The sequence below is a fragment of the Phyllostomus discolor genome, chromosome X (assembly GCF_004126475.2).
Source record: "Phyllostomus discolor isolate MPI-MPIP mPhyDis1 chromosome X, mPhyDis1.pri.v3, whole genome shotgun sequence".
Classification (NCBI taxonomy): Eukaryota; Metazoa; Chordata; class Mammalia; order Chiroptera; family Phyllostomidae; genus Phyllostomus; species Phyllostomus discolor.
Genome location: NC_050198.1, coordinates 59,235,261 through 59,252,646, shown reverse-complemented (window position 1 = coordinate 59,252,646; position 17,386 = coordinate 59,235,261). Strand labels below are relative to the sequence as shown.

The 17,386-nt window shown below is 39.7% G+C and overlaps 1 protein-coding gene across 1 annotated transcript; it reads right to left on the bottom strand.

Annotated features, from left to right (window-relative positions):
- Window positions 1–350: 350 nt before the first annotated feature.
- On the bottom strand, window positions 351–14,154 carry LOC118498394 (nuclear RNA export factor 5-like). The gene is given in 8 exon segments (XM_036016353.1): window positions 351–504; window positions 679–799; window positions 918–991; window positions 1,130–1,199; window positions 1,312–1,391; window positions 1,505–1,613; window positions 2,099–2,155; window positions 14,122–14,154. Coding segments are annotated over 8 exon segments (666 nt in total). The 3' UTR covers window positions 351–382.
- Between the last annotated feature and the right edge of the window lie 3,232 nt (window positions 14,155–17,386).

Below are 17,386 nucleotides of genomic sequence, written 5' to 3'. Positions count from 1 at the left end.
TTCTGTCTCAGCCTAACTTTGGGGTGGAGGACATTTCCCAGTCCAGGTTGTAGCACCTGCCTCAAGCCTTGACACTCTTAGTCCTGGTGAGGAGGAGAAGCCCTGCATCCTGGAGCACACTTTTGGGTGGGCATGCTAGAGCAAACTGGATGAAGAGTCAGAAACCAGACTCCTAGGGAAAACTAGATGCAGGGTCAGGAACCAGACACCAAACCAGGAGAACAGGTAAGAAGGTCAGAGGAAGGATAAGAGACCTCTACACATAGGTGAGGAACACAGAGAATAGAAGGTGGGGCTCGTAGCCCTCTCAGAGGACCAGGAATGCCACCTTCTGTAATAGGGCTCCAAGGAGTCAAAGGTACCTAGGAAGGGTGACAGGGCTTCACACTGACCTTATGTAGGTGGGTTGGTCTGGGAACGTGTCACACAAGGGGTTCCCTTCCAGACACAGCTCTTTGAGCTTCAGGCCTTTGATCTTCCCCAACTCCCAGGTGGAATTAAGCTGCAAAATGTGGGGAGGAAATTAAAAAATAGTCCCAGGGACAGAGGGGCATCCAAGTCCCTGAACCCACAGCCTCCCTCCTTTACCTACAGATACCTGTGTCTGCCTGCCATCAGCACTCTCATAACCACCACCCACCACTCTCAACCACTCTTTGATCTGTCCCTCTCTCATCTCATTTTTGGATAGGTTCAGGATCCTGATTATGGGGCCTATCTGTACAATATAAGACAGGCCATCCAGATGGTACAGTTTGATCTTGCACAAATTGAGGAACAACAGTTTTGAGAAAGAAGAGTTAGATTGACTGTTACTATGTGGGACCTCAGAGGCAAAACTGATCTATATCCCATCTGTTCCATCCCCAACCATAACACCAGAACTGGACCCAAGGCCTTACCTGGGGGAAACTCATTTTGATGATCTCTAAGGTGGCAGTCATGTGGTTTCTATGATTCAGAATTATATTAACATAGAGATACATGAAGCCTTCAAGAAGGTGGGAGAAAGGAATCAGATGGCTGAGAGGGGTCCAAGGGTGGCACTGACCCTTCTGATCCTTAAGTTTCCCTCCCAGGCAGTACTCTCTGCCATCATGTTCCTTAGAATTACCTTTGTCTGCCATACCTGGGTCATAGCGTAGACTCTGGAGATCAAGAGCTTTCTGGGAGACATTATATTGTTTGCTCACAGTCAGCTACAGAAGGAGATGGAGACTGAGCTCGATGTTGTGGTGGTGACAGGAAAATCAGGGGCGGGAGGTGGCACAGGTGGTTCTGGGGAATACATGTGCCTTGAGTCTGCATTACCTTTAGCTGTTCTATTTATTTTGGCTGCAACTTATCCTGCACAGAGTAGGGTACAGCAAAAGCATTGACTAGGTAGGTATCTGCAAGAAAAAGAGGAGGGGTAAGCACCAGAAACTCTTGTTCCTAAAAAGGTTATTAGCCTCTAGCCTGTCATACTGCTTAGGCACCAGGTACAGGTATTTTTCCTCCACACATACCTTTAGATTCTCCTCATTACAAATTTTGTAGCTGACATCCATCAATGTAGAAGCAGCACTAGCACCCTGGACAAAGAACAGGGCCCAGTGTTGAACATAGTGGAACTATAAGGATTGAAGGGAACAGAAATAGTGTCTGATGCCTTTGGCCCTAGCTAAGATAAATATCTCCCCCTTCCCTCTGCTGCCTCATCTGGTTTCACCATCCTATCTTATATCCACTGGAGTGAAGGGGACATTGCAATGGCTATTGATTGAATTCATTAACTATGTCTTGTCATACTTCCTTCAATAGGAAACATAAAGGTGAAAGCAAAGGAACAGACACAGGAGGAACAACATGGAATAAGGCTGGAAAACACACACAACACAGTGTTCTTTACCAAAGTTCTACTGGCCTTTACAGGGCTTTTAAAGAAAGGACCACTGCATGATTTCTTATGTTTGTGCTATACATGGATTTCTTAAAATCTATTTCCCTTCATGCAAAAGCTCTCCTCCAAATAATCAATGTAATGTGTTTAATGTGGTCTTCCTTTTGTAACGTTCCAGGACATCTTATCTAGTGCAGACCTTGCCATGACACTCACTGTGATCTTGAACCATCTCTCTGTGATTGCATCTTGTGTTTTCTTCTCTGTTTCTCTCTAGAGGTTTTCTACTTGTCCACACAGTAATATCAATATGCCCTTCATTATGTAATTTTACTCCTCTTTTGTTGCATTGGAAGTTATAGAGAGTGCTGAGTGGGAAAGTGGAGGGAAAAAAAGGGTGACCATAAATGTTAAGAAAACCTTCCGTACACTATTGCTTCTCTGACACCAGGACTATAATTGTTGAACAATGATTTCACTTCTAGCACTCTTGGGTTTTCCAGTGAAAGAAGAAAAAAAAACACAGAGAGTGAAAGAGTTGCATGTTCCCATGGACTGGTACATGCAAACCAGGCTGCCCCATCACTTACTGTAGTAATTGATACATCTAGACACCCCTCCTCTCCATGTTTCCATCATCCTTCTGGAGGTGTGAAGGCTGAAGCTCATATCCACCATGCTGATAACAAGGGATCCTCCTGCAAACATTATCTTAAAAAGAGCTCCAAACTTTCTTTCATCTTTGAGGTGAGCCACAAGCATCATTGTCTTCTGAAACAAGGAACAAAAATTCAAGTTTAGAGACACGTCTGTGATCACTTGCCATTTCTTAGGTTATCACCATAGTAGGGCAAGCAAAGTGCCAACCTGCCCTAAGGGACCATACCTTCAAACCCCAGAAAGGAAACTCCTCTACCTGTCCAGAGACTTATAGGAGAGACTTATCTGACAGATGATGCTAGCCGGGACAAATCATGCAGGATGAAGAAAGAGGAACAGGATAAAGAGGAGAAGGGGAGAGGAGGAGAGAAAGAGGAAATTGTGTTGAAACTTTTAAAAACTGGAGCAGGATGTATAAAGAACAGAGGTGTATGCATCCACAGGTTAGACTGAACACCAGCCTTACATCAGGAAGCCATGTGAACCTTGCCTCTCTTAGGGCTAACTACTTCTCCAATACATGGGAGGCAATCTCTTTCATGCTTCCCAAACCCAATTGTCACAGGTGGGTACAGGGAACCAGGTTCTTGGTGATTGGGACAAAGAATTGAACTGAAAACCCAGAGTTTATAGCAGAGAACATGGGAGCAGGCCAAGTCCAAGCAGAGATTGACCTCAGGGGCTGGAGGGACTCTATTCTTATAGGGCAGATCCTTCCTGGCTAGTTTTGGTGAGCTTTTACTGCACGTGCACAAGTAGTTGTATTACTTTAAAGCTACTGCACATGTGGTCTCCTATGATTTTCCTTGATTGGTCGCCAGGGAAGAGGGTAACGCAATGTTACCGAATTGACCTCCCTCCTCCTGGGGTCCTCCTGTACTAGGTTCACCTTTCCCTTTGCTAGAAAATTATAGTTCTCCATGTTAGAGATCGGTGAAAAGGAAAGGAGTTATTTATTCAAGTTATACAGACTTAAGAGTAATGACTTAATGTCTTCATCAAAATCCCAAAGTCCCTTAAAACACCCAAAACACACAGTCTGTCCTTCCCCTCTTTGCCTAGTCTAGGGTACCATATCTCAGGAAAAGAAATAGAAGTCCCTGGCTCAGGCAGCCCCCAGTTCTTCCTAGTAATCTGTGCTCGGCTGATAGGCCTCCCTCAGTTCCTGGCACCATCAGTTGTGTTGCTAGGATCTCCAGCTAAAGCTGCATGGTGGTTCTTTGCTAAAGCCACGTGGTGATTCTTCTCATGGCTGCATTGGGCAGGGGTCCCCACTCTGGCCAAAAGCACGTGGTTCTCCCTTATCAAGGCTGTGGGGGTCCCCATTCTGCCAAAAGTGGCTGATTCTCACTGCCACAGCTGCATGTTCCTCTCTGCATGATGGCTGCCGAGTCTCCATTTAAATCCCCGTGTCAATCCTCCTCTGCAGCCCCATTTCCAACTCCTACCATAATTGGTTACACTTGCCAGCACTCTCATATCCTCCCAGCTTTACTGGGCTGCCCATAGTGAGACTGGGCAGGCATCTCCAAGCTCTCACACAGGCACTGTGAAGAGGGGGAGTTGCCTCCCAGTTACATCCTGGGAAGTCACTCCCTTTTCTCTGGCTCAAAGCATGGCCACAGCTATTCAACATATCTATGAAACCAGTTAAAGGTTATAGATATGTTAAATGGCCATGCCAGAGGTTAGCTGCAAAGCTGTTGCTATGCAAAACAGTTCTCAATGGCCCTGCTCCATTTGTCCCTTCCCCCAACTCACACCTGTGGAGGGGGGCAAGGACATCCTATATATCTTTCTAATATTTCCTGGACACCTTGAGTTCTGGACCCCATTACAAATCCTTCTTTTGGGGGCCCCCTGGCTGAACCCTCCTACACAATCAACCACCAAACAGATTTCACCAATACTCAGCAATCTGTGCTTCCTTTGCTGGTGCAGTACAAGCTTTAATGTCAGGTGGAACAGAGGTAACAGCCTTCTAAACTGTCCCCCTCCTCCAGCCTTGATCCAAACACTACTCTATTTGAAATATCCAGAGATAGCTTTCTCTTCACCCAGTCTGAAATGCTTTTGAGTCCAGGAGATAACTCTAACATCAGCTCTTCTATAACATGGGACTGAATGACACATTGGAATGGTGTTTCAACTACCATTTCCCAATATCTATATAGATTCTTCTTTTCTCTTTCTGTTTTTTGAAATAAACATGACTTTTCTTTTTTTAAGATTTTAAAAATTGTTATTCTATTACAGTTGTCCCAATTTTTCCTCCTTTGCCCTCTTCTGTCAAGCTCACCCTGCACTCCCACAGTCAATCCCCACACTGTTGTCCTTGTCCATGGGTCATTCATACATGCTGTTTAACTGGTCCCTTCCCTTTCTTTCCACCATTATCTCCCTCCCCCGCTCCCTGTTGGCCACTGTCAGTCTTTCCCATGTTTCCATTACTTCCCCATGTTTTATTTTGTTTATTAACTTATTTTGTTCATTAGATTCCACCTATAGGTGAGATCATTTGATATTTGTCTTTCACCAACAAGCTTATTTCACTTAGCACAAAATTCTCCAGTTCCATCCATGCTGACACAAGAGGTAGGATTTGATTTCTGATTTGATCCTTTTATTGTCAGAGAACACACTCTGTAATTTCAGGATTTTTTTTTAACTTGTAGAGGATTGTTTGGTGGCCCAAGATATGGCCTGCCTTGATGAATGTTACATAGGCACTTGAAAAAGATTGTATTCTGCTGCTGTTGGGTGGAGCATTCTATTTGTCAGGTAGATCCTATTAGTTTACTGCATTATTCGGACCTCTTGTATCCTTGCTGATTTTCCCTCTAGTAATTCTGTCACTTGCTGTAAGGGTGTAGGAGACCATTCTGCATGGCGTGGGCCCAGCTCCCACTTGGAGATGCACAGGACCCACACCCACAGATAGGTTCTCCCCTGGGGAATCAGGCCTGCAACGTACCTAGGCCACTTTCAGTCTTGCTTTTGCTAAAAAACTCCCTCACCCTGAATTGAAGACATTTACTGCAAAGTAACTTCCTAAAATCCAGGCTAAATCTTCCAAGGATGAGTGTAGTCAGTTCAGCCACTTTTGCCTTTTCATTTGCAAATATCCCTTTTCTGTGATGTGATTAGCAGCATTGGTTCCTTTGTTTTCTGTAAAAGGTAACCACCTAAAGCCAACCAGGGCATGGCAAGTGAGGACCATCATATAATGTGCCCCAGAAAAGAAATATAGGCCTGTCATGGTGGAGGCCATGGCTTTTGGCTCCTCTTGAGAGTGAAGCTGCCTGCCCTTTTCCTCCATAAGACTCGGTAGTCTGTGTGAATGTCTCTCCCCCATCCACAATGTTGCAGACCCCACAAGCCAGGGTCCATGTCATAGGGGGGTGTTGAAGGCCCCAAATATCATTTTGGACTTTGAAATTTCTCCTTTCAACTCCATCAGCTTTTTCTTCATGTACTTTTGGTTCTGTTTTTGGTACATACTCACTTATGTCTGTTATGTCCCCCTGGTGGATTTGTCCTTTCATCACTACGTAATGGCTCTCTTTACTAAGTCTCTTATTAATTTTCTTTTTAACTGGAGATTGTAACCACAGGTATGCTAATAAAATATCTTGGTTGTATTGGACTCTGCTTTCTCTTTTAGGAGTTGTTTTGCTGTCCATGACTCTGCCCATAAACACTCCTGTCAACATATGTAATTTACCATGTAAAATGATTTGGAAGTTTTTTGGCATCTACAGAAATAAGGTAGTCACAATTCTCTCTCACACAGGTAGATTGACTAAGGGTATTTTATCTTTACCACATTCCTCTGAAACAGTACATCACCAGACAACAACACTAGTGTTTTGAGTGGGCAGGAAGATTATGGAAATTAGACTGTTAGAAACCGTCTTCCTTTGGGGTCTCATATTTAAGATGCTCTAGGTTTGTGTGTTGCACATTTTGTATATCAATTACCCCATGTTACCTTAGGGCCACTCATGAGTAAAATTCCAATCACAGCTGATCATTCAGTGATGTGCTCATGACAACCAGGCCTCAGATTAACGCCTCCAGGGAGTCATTGCTCTCACTGTGTGGCCCACTGTCAGGACCATCTTAAAAGTCACAGCCCTTAAGACCTTTCATGTGTGAGGCACCGGAAGTGAAATTGAACATGGGTAGAGCATTTTACCCATGAATACCACTTTCTCAGTTCCCAAAACTTGGAGGACACTTGAGTGGTCTCTTTCTCTGACACTGCACAACCCAGCTATCAGGACGTTTTCTAGGCCCCGCTCCAAAAGTCTATCCAGAATCTAGCCACTTCTCACTACCTCCATTACTACGTGTTCTGCCCAAGATACCAACATCTATAAGGTGGATTATGCTGCCTTCCATCTAGTCCTCTGGTTTAATCTCTGCCCCTTCACTGTCGGTTTTCAATCCAGCAGCAGAGCATAGGGTGTACTCATTTCATTCTGCTCCGACCTACGTAAAAATGGTTTGAAGCCCATGAGCATGTTAAAAAGTCATGAGTTCACAATGCTAGTAAACAACAATAACCACACCAAAGTGACACCTTATTTGGAAGTGTTGGTGAATGCCACGAAAGCAAACCATTTCCATGGAAATCCAATGATAGTAAAAAGAAATCAAATATTAAAGGGGGCAGTAAGGATAATGAGTGAACACATGGTTTATAAGAAGAACTAGAGTAATTTTTGGGAATTGACGTTACTTCAGCAATAATGTTTCCAAGGAGAAAGTATAAAAGTGAGTTAGCTAACAGCTACAGCAATCCCAACACCAGCCAACTAAGTAATTCTAGTGACTGAACAGAGGCATAGGCTTCCCTCATCAAGGTACTTCAGACACAAGGCACCTCAGTCATGGCCTTGTTTTGGGAATCTCTCAGGAGAGTGGATATGTGATAAAAGCCACAGAGGGATATTCCTACACACACACAGACACCCATACACACATACAAACATCCACTTATTGAATGTTTGCATCTCAGCAAAATCTGTCTCACAGTCATGCTGCCATAATCAAAAGTGATACTGGGGCATTATAAAGTAAGTAGTACTATTCACTTTGGATGATGAAGCCAACTTTACTTATTCCCAAATTGCTTATATGTAAAAATCACAGATTAACGCTCACCACCACCTTAATAAAGGTATATAGCAGAGCCCTGGATGGTGTAGCTCAGTAGATTGAGTGCGGGCTGCGAACCAAAGCATTGTAGGTTCAATTCCCAGTCAGGGCACATGCTTGGGTTGCAGGCCACGGCCCCCAGCAACCGCACATTGATGTTTCTCTCTCTCTCTCTCTTTCTCCCCCCTTCCCTCTCTAAGAATAAATAAATAAAATCTTTAAAAAAAGATATATAGCAGAAAACACAAAGGGGCGGTGTGCACCCACTGCGACTGTGGACACCACCTGAGAAGAATTAGACAGTGATGGAACTTGCTCAGCCTGAGTAGGTGGGAGCTGTGAACACCAGTATACCTGCTGCAAGAGGAAACCCACCAAAAAAAAAAAAAGAACCACCAACAGAGAACAACAGAAACAGGTGAAGGAGAGAGTGGAAGCCACAATACCTCAACCCAGGACTGATCTGAAAAAACAAAGAAATGGTGGGCAAATTACCCAGGACAAATGACTGAACAAGAATGAGCGAGAAGTCTCAAAACCTCATAACCTCACAGAAGAACCAGCTTCAACACAACCTGTCCACACCTGCACAAGAGAATCCAAGACATGATGGTTGGAGTGACCCTCAGTTAACCAGCTGGAGGTAAGGACCCACCAAAGAAAGACCCGACAAAAATGAAAACTCAAAGACACACAGAGAGCCAACATAAACAACAGCCCAAGATCTGCAAGATCAGGAGATCAAGGGGACTGCACCACTGAATTTCACAGGTCTACTACCATAGAAATTCACAACATGAACCTATGAAGTCAGAAAAGATCAATTTAAGAATGAGAGGCTAACAAGAAGAGTCTCACAAACAATAGGAAGACAAAGAAAAAATCCCCAAAGGAAAAGAAAAAAGGAAGACTCAGAAAGAATGCTAAATGAAATAGAGGCAAGTCAACCATCAGATATTGAGTTCAAAGCAATGGTTTTCAGGAAGCTCTATGAGCTCACAATGAGCTACCAGAAACTACAGGAAAACTACAATGAACTCACTGCAAACTATGTCAACATGAAAAAGGAAATAGAAACTATCAACAAGGGCTAATAGGAAATGAAGAATACAATTTTTGAACTGAAAAACACAGTAGAAGGAATCAAAAGCAGGCTAGATGAAGCACAGGATCAGATCAGTGAGCTGAAGGAAAAAGTAGAAAAAAAAAGAAACACCCAGAAAGAGCAAGAAAAGGAAAAGAGGGTCAGAAATAATAAAGAGGGGTCAAGGGAAATGCAGGACAACATGAAACATAATAATATCCATATAATGGAGATACCAGAAGGAGAAGAAGAGCAAGGGATAGAAAACCTGTTAGAAAAAGCATGGTGGAAAACTTCCCTAATTTGATTAGAGAAAAACTGACACAAATCCAGGAAACACAGAGTCCCAATCAAGAGGAACCCAAAGAGGCCCACCTCAAGACACATCATAATTAAAATGGCAAAATTCCAAGAACAACAGAATCTTAAAGGCAGCAAGGGAGAAACAGTAAGTAACACACAAGGGATCCCCGATAAGGTTAGCAGCTGACTGATAAGGCTCCAATCCAGAAGAGAATGGCAAGAAATATTCCAAGTACTGAAAACCAGAGGCCTGCAACCAAGACTACTTTACCCAGCAAGGCTCTCAATCAAGATAGAAGGCCAGATAAGGAGCTTCCCAGACAAAAGAAGTCTAGAAGAATACACCTCCTCCAAACCAGCTCTGCAAAACATGCTAAAGGCTCTGCGTTAAGAACAGGAAGAAAAACAGTGAGAAAGAGAGGAATATAGGAATATGAAAAAATGGTATTGAATAAGTATGTATCAATAATAACCTTAAACACAAATGGATTAAATGTCTCAATCAAAAGACATATAATAGCTGAATGGGTAAGAAATCATGACCCACGCATATGCTGCCTACAGGTGACCCTCCTCAGATCATAAGACTTACACAGACTGATAGTGAAGGGCTGGAAACAAATATTCCAAGCAAATGGTCAGGAATAAAAAAAAAAAAAAAGACGGGGAAGCAATACTCATATCAGAAAAAAAATAGACTTCAAAAAAAGAGCCATAAAAAAGGACCCAGAAGGTCACTTCATAATAGTCTAGGGAAGAATACTTCAAAGATACATAGACATTGTAAATATATATGCACTCAACATAGGAGCACCAAATACATAAAGAAAATCTTGGAGGACTTTAAGAAAGACATTGACAGCAACACAATCATAGTAGGGAATTTTAACACCCCACTGTCAAAAATGGACAGATCTTCCAAACAAAATATCAACAAAGATATTGTGGCATTGAACAAGGCTCTAGATCAAATGGACTTAACTGATATATATAGAACCTTTCATCCCAAAGAAGCTAAATACACATTCTTTTCAAATGCACATAGAACATTTTCAAAGACAGACCACATGATAGGGTACAAAACAAGCCTCAACAAATTCAACAAAGTTGAAATCATATAAAGCATTTTATCTGACCAGAAAGGACTGAAACTAGAAATCAACATCAAGGAAAACACTGAAAAACACTCAAACTCATGGAGATCGAATAGCATGCTATTAAATAATGAATGGGTCAAGAATCAGATTAGGGTGGAAATAAAAAAGTTTATGTAAACAAATAAAAATGAACTCACAACAATCCAAAACTTATGGGACACAGTGAAGGCAATCCTGAGAGGGAAGTTCATAGCCATAGAGGCCTTCCTAAAAAAGATAGAAACATTTCAAATAAACAACTTAACCTTACACCTACAAGAACTCAAGGAACAATAACAAACACAGCCCAGAGCAAGTAGAAGGAAGGAAATAACCAAGATCAGAGCAGAATTAAATGACACAGCGACTAAAAGCACAATCCTAAGTATCAATTAATCCAGGAGATGTTTCTTTGAAAAGATAAAGAAAATTGACAAGCCCTTAAGCAGACTCATCAAGAAAAGAAGACAGAGGACCCAATTAACACAATCAGAAATGAAAGAGGGGAGATTACAACTGATACCACAGAAATACAAAGGATTGTAAGACATTACTATGAAGAAGTATATGCCAAGAAATTTGAAAACCTACATGAAATGGACAAATTTCTAGAAAAATATACTCTTCCAAAACTCAATAAAGAAGAAGCAGAAAGCCTGAACAGACCAATAACACCTGGTGAAATTGAAGCAGTAATCAAAAAAGTTCTGACACACAAAAGCCCTGGGCCAGATGGTTTCACAGTAGACTTTTACAAAGCATTTACGGAAGTTAACCCCCATCCTTCACAGACTATTACAAAAAATCCAAGAAGATGGAAGTCTCTGAAACTCTTTTTATGGAACCAGCATCATCCTAATCCCAAAACCAGTTAAAGATATAACAAAGAAAGAAACCCTCAGGCTAATATCACTGATGAACATAGACACTAAAAGCCTCAACAAAATATTGGCAAACTGCATCCAGCAATAACTTAGAAAAATCATACACCATTATCAAGTGATTTTCATCCTAGGGATGCAAGGATGGTACAATATTTGTTAATTGATGAGAAACTTTCCACCGAAAGTGTCCACCGAAAGTTTCTTCTTTCTAATCCCTCTCTCCCACCCCTCCCTGTGTCTCTTTGCCGTAGATAACCACTAATCAGCTTATGACAACATAGAATCATTCTCATTTTCTGTAATTTTATATAAATGGAATCAGTACATGTATACTTTTGGAGGGGCCAGTTTTCTGTCACTATAATTTAAAATCCATCCATGCTATACATATCAATAATCATTGCTATAGATTACAAGTAATATTCCACTATTTGACTAAACCACAGTTTCTTATCTATTTACTATTAATAGACATTTGGATTTGGGGTAGTAGAAACAGCTGCTATCAGCAGTCATGTACAACTGTTTCTATGGATATATGCTTTGTTTTTATCTTGGGATAACTGGATTATATGTTTATTTTTTTATTTTCCTTTTTTATTTTTTAACACTTTTAATTGCTGTTCAAGTACAGTTTTCTGCCTTTTCTCCCTACCACTCCCCATAAAAAGTATTTTTTCGACATTTAAAAAATCTACTGACTGACATGTTTCCCTAAGTAAATCACATGCTATCAGGAACAAAAGTGCAATAAAGCTTGTAAAAAAATACCTGGAAAAGGCTGGAAATTAGAGGGGAATGTGAAAGCAGCAATAATGAACTCTAGCTAACAGATACTGAGCCTTCACTCCATATCAGGCATTCTATCCACTTCACAAGTTTTATCACAATTTCACTGTCTGTTTTACTTGAAATTCACTTGTGACTTTGTTTCTTTTGCTATTCTTTCTAACTTAGGTTGAAAGCTTTGTTCATTTTACTACTTTTTTTGTCCTTTCATTAATAAAATCATTTAATACTGTGGGTTGCTATCATCAGAATCATTGTTTTCATATAAAATATTGTTTTGTTTCTAACATAAAAAACTACCGGGGCTTAAGAAAAGAAAAAAAAAAAAGCTGAGTTTGTTATATGCTATACATAACTATTGAAAAAGCTTCCTAAGTTGCTGCTCATTGAAGGGGACATTTCACACATTTTAGAATGTTAGAAAGTAAAAAGAGTGTTTTTTAACATTTTTATTGTTGTTAAGGACAGTTTTCTGCCTTCCCCCCACGCTTCCCCACCACCTGAACCCTCCCCACCTCCCTCCCCTGTTTCCACCCCCTTGTTATTGTCCATGTGTGCTTTATAATTGTTCCTGTAAACCCTTCACCCTTCCCCATATGTTTATATGTTTAACTTACATTTTCCAAAGTGTAACATTTTGCATTCATGCAGCAGTGTATGAGATTTCTGATTCCTTCACATCCTTGCTAACACTTAGTGCAGTCAGTCTTTTTAATTTTAGCCATATCTCATTGTTTTAACTTGCATTTCTGTAATGACTAATGATGATAAACATTTTTTCATATGCACATTTGCCATTCTTTTTTAAAAGGTTTTATTTATTTATTTTAAGAGAGAGGGGAAGGGAGGGAGAAAGAGGGAGAGAAACATCAATGTGTGGTTGCCTCTCCCATGCCTTCTGCTGGGGACCTGTCCCAGAACCCAGGCATGTGCCCTGACTGGGAACTGAGCCAGGGACCTTTTGATTCACAGACCAGCACTCAATTCACTGAGCCATACAAGCCAGGGCTTATTGCTGATTCTTTAAAGACTTCTTTATATATATACTAGATACAAGTCAATTATCAAATACATGTTTTACAAATATTTTTCCCAGTCTGTGGATTATCTTTTTATTGCCTTAAAATATATTTTGTTTATTCTTTCCTTTATGTCCCTTGCTACAGGGGACATATCAGTAAAAATGTTGCTCCTTGAAATATCTGAGTTTTTCCTGACTATGTTCTCCTCTAGGGCTTTAATGGTGTCACAGCTTATATTTAAATCTTTTGTCCACCTTGAATTTATTTTTGTGTATGGCGTAAGTTGGTGCTTGACAGCATGGATGGAACTGGAAAGCATTATGCTAAGTGAAATAAGCCAGGCGGTGAAAGACAAACACCATATGATCTCACCTTTAACAGGAACCTAAACAATAAAACAAACAAACAAACAAGCAAAATATAATGAAAGACACTGAAATAGAGAACAGACAGACAGTGACCAGAGGTGAGAGGGGAGGGAATTTCAGGGGAAAAGGGGAACGGTTTACAGGAACAAGTATAAAGGACACATGGACAAAAACTAGAGCAGGTGGAAATGGGAGGGAGGTGGGAAGGGCTGGAGGGGGTGGGCTGGGATTGGAGTAGAAGACAGAAAACTGTACTTGAACAACAATTAAAATAAAAAGTATGTATTTTTTGAAAAGCAAAAAATGTTTTTAATTTTATGAAGAACAATTCTTTTTACCATTTGTGCTTTAGCGTTATGTTTAAGAAATTGTTGCCTAAACAAGGTTACGAAAATATTATCCTATATTTTCAAAATTTTTATAGTTTTAGGATTCACATGTCAGTTTATGATCCACTGTGCAGTTTTGGATATGATATATATTATAGGTTGAAGTTCATTTTCTGGCATAGTGATAACTAATTGTTCCAGCATTGTTTACTTAAAAGACTCTTCTTTCTCCACTGAATTACTTTGCATCTCTGTCAAAACTCAGTTGTCCCTGTATGTGTGGGTCTGTTTCTGGACTTGTTATTCTGTTCTATTGATCTACTTGTCTGTCTTGATTATGATGCCAGACTGTCTTCATTACTGTAGCTTCATTATGTCTTCAAATCAGGCAGTTTGAGTGTTCTGACTTTATTATTTTTCAAGTTTTTTTTCGTGTTCTATTAATAGTCGTCCAGATTCTTCCCCATTGCTTCCCTCTGCCCTTCCCAACCCCCTGCTTACATGGTCAATCCCCACGCTGTTGTCCATGTCCATGGTCATTTATACCTGTTCTTTCACTAGGTCCAACCCTTCTTTCCTTGCTTGTCCTGCCCCTCCACCACTCTGATCACTATCAGTTTGTTCCTTGTTTCCATGCATCTGGTTCTATTTTTCTCCTTAGTTTATTTTTGTACATTAGGTTCCTGTTAGAAGTGAGATAATATAGTGTTTGTCTTTCACGACCTGGTTCATTTCACTTAACATAATACTGTCTAGTTCCATCAATGCTGTCACAAACAGTAGGAGTTCCTTCATTTTCTTCTGTTGCATAGTACTTCATTGTGTAAATATACCACAGTTTTTTGATGCACTCATTTACTGATAGATGCATAGGCTGTCTCTAGCATGTGGTTATTATAAATAATGCCACTATGAGCATAGGAGTGCATAGGTTCTCCTGAATTGGTGTTTCAGGTTTCTTAGGGTACAATCCCAGCAGTGGAATCTCTGGGTGAAAAGACACTTTCATTTTTAGTTTTTTTGAGGAAATTCCATACTGTTCTCCACAGTGGCTGCACCAGTCTGAATTCTGACCAGCAAGTCACTAGGTTCCCTTTTCTCCACATTCTGACCAGCATTTGTTGTTTGTTGATTTATTAATGATAGCCATTCTGACAGGTGTGAGATGATATTTTGTTATGGTTTTTAATTTACATCTCTCTCATGGCTAGTGATGAGCATTTTTTCATATGTCTACGAGCCATCTGTATGCCCCCTTTGGAGAAGTGTCTGTTCAGGACCTTTGCCCATTTATTAATTGGATTGTTTGTCTTCCTAGTGTCGAGTTGTATGAGTTCTTTATATATTTTAGAGATCAAACCCTTGTCTGAGGTATTGTTGAAAAATATGTTTTCTCATACAGTTGGTTCCTTTTTCATTTTGATAATGTTTTCTTTAGCTGTACAGAAGTTTTTTAATTTGATACAGTTCCATTTGTTTATTTTTTCCTTTATTCCCCTCGTCCTACAGGATGTATCGCCAAAATTGTTGCTGTGTGAGATACCTTAAATTTAATGTTTTCCTCTAGGACTTTTATGGGGTAGCTTGTGTTTAAGTCTTTTAACTATTTTGAGTTTATTCTGGTGTATGATGTAAGTAGCTGGTATAGTTTCATTTTTTTCACATGTACCATTGCAGATCTCCTAGCACCTTTTGTTGAAGAGGCTATTTTTACTCCATTTTGTGCTTCTGTCTCCTTTGTCAAATGTTAATTGACCATAGAAACATGGGTTTATTTCTGGGTTCTCTTTTCTGCTCCATTAACATATGTGTCTTTTCTTATGCCAGCACTAAACTGTTTTGATTACAGTGGCCTTGTAATATAGTTCTATATCAGATATTGTGGTCCCTCCTCCTTTGTTCTTCTTTCTCAAGATTTTTGTGGCTACTTAGGCTCATTTTTCCTTCCATATAAATTATTGAAGTATGTGTTCCAACTCTGTGAAATACATCACTGGTATTTTAATAGGTATTGCATTGAATCTATAGATTGCTTTGGATAGTATGGACATTTTAATGATGTTGATTCTTCCAGTCCATGAACATGGTATATGCTTCCATTTTTTTTTTTTTGTATCTTTGTTGATTCTTTCTTCAGTGTTGTGTAGTTTTCTGAGTACATGTCTTTTACCTCCTTGGTTAAGTTTATTCCTAGGTACTTTATTTTTCTTATTGCTATAGTAAATGAGATTTCTTTCCCTAGGTTCTGTTTCTGATACTTCATTGTTGGTGTACAAAAACGTCTTTGATTTCTGAATATTGACTTTGTATCATGCTGCTTTGCCAAATTCACTTATTACATCAAGTAGATTTTCTTGGAGTCTATAGGGTTTTCTATGTACATTATCATATCATCTGCAAGCAATAAGTTTCACTTTTTCCTTTCTGATTTGGACACCTTTTATTTCTTCTTCTTGTCTGATTGCTATAGCTAGGACTTCCAATACTATGTTGAATAGAAGTGGTGAAAGTGGACATTCTTGTTTTGTTCCTGATCTTAGTGGGAAAGATTATAGTTTGTGCCCATTGAGTAAGATATTGGCTATGGGTTTCTCGTATATGGCCTTTATTATTTTGAGGTATGCTCTTACCATTTCCAGTTTGTTGAGCATTTTCATTATAAATGTGTGATGTACTTTATGAAATGCTTTTTCAGTGTCTATTGATACAGTCATGTGATTTTTGTCTTTCATTTTGTTTATGTGGTATGTTACATTTATCGATTTGTGAATATTATACCATCCCTGCATCCCTGGATGAATCCCATGTAGGCATGGTATATGATCTTTTTCATGTATTTCTGGATGGGGTTTGCCAATATTTTGTTGAGGACTTTAACATCTATATTCATGAGTGACATGGGCCTGTAGTTTTCCTTCTTTGTTGTGTCTTAACCTGGTTTTAGAATTGATAATACTGGCTTCATTAAAAGAGGTTGGGATTCTTCCCTCATATTGAATTTTTTAGAATAGTTTGAGAAGGATAGGAGTTAGATATTCCCTACTTGTTTGATAAAATTCACCTACAATGGCATTGGTCCAGGGAGCTGTGCTTCAGGAGATTTTTTTTTATTATTACTGCTTCAATTTCACTAATTATTGTTAATCTATTCAGGTTTTCTGCTTCTTCTTGATTCCGTTTTATAAGATTATGTGTTTCTAGAAATTTGCCCATTTCACCCAGGTTGTCAAATTTCCTGGCATATAGTTGTTTGTAGTAATTTCTTACAATCCTTTGTATTTCTATGGTATCAGTTGTAATCTCTCCTCTTTCTTTTCTGATATTATTTATTTGGGTCCTCTCTCTCTTTTTCTTCATGAGTCTCCTTAAAGACTTGTCAATTTTGTTTTTGTTTTCAAAGAACCAACTCCTGGATTTATTGACCTTTTGAATTGTTCTTTTAGCCTATGTCATTTAATTCTGCTCCAGTCTTGATTATCTCCTTTCTCCTATTTGCTCTAGGCTTTCTTTGTTGTTCTTTCAGCTGTTCTTGTAGTTGTAGGGTTAGGTTGTTTATTTGAAATTTTTGTATCTTTTCTACTTAGGCTTATATTGCTATGAACTTCCCTCTCAAGGCTGCCATCCTGTGTTCCATAGGTTTTGGTCTGTTGTATATTCATTTTAATTTGTTTCCAGAAATTTTTTATTTCTCCCTTGATCTCATTGTTAACCCATTCATTTTTTACTATCATGCTATTCAGTCTCCATGAATTTGAATATTTTTGAG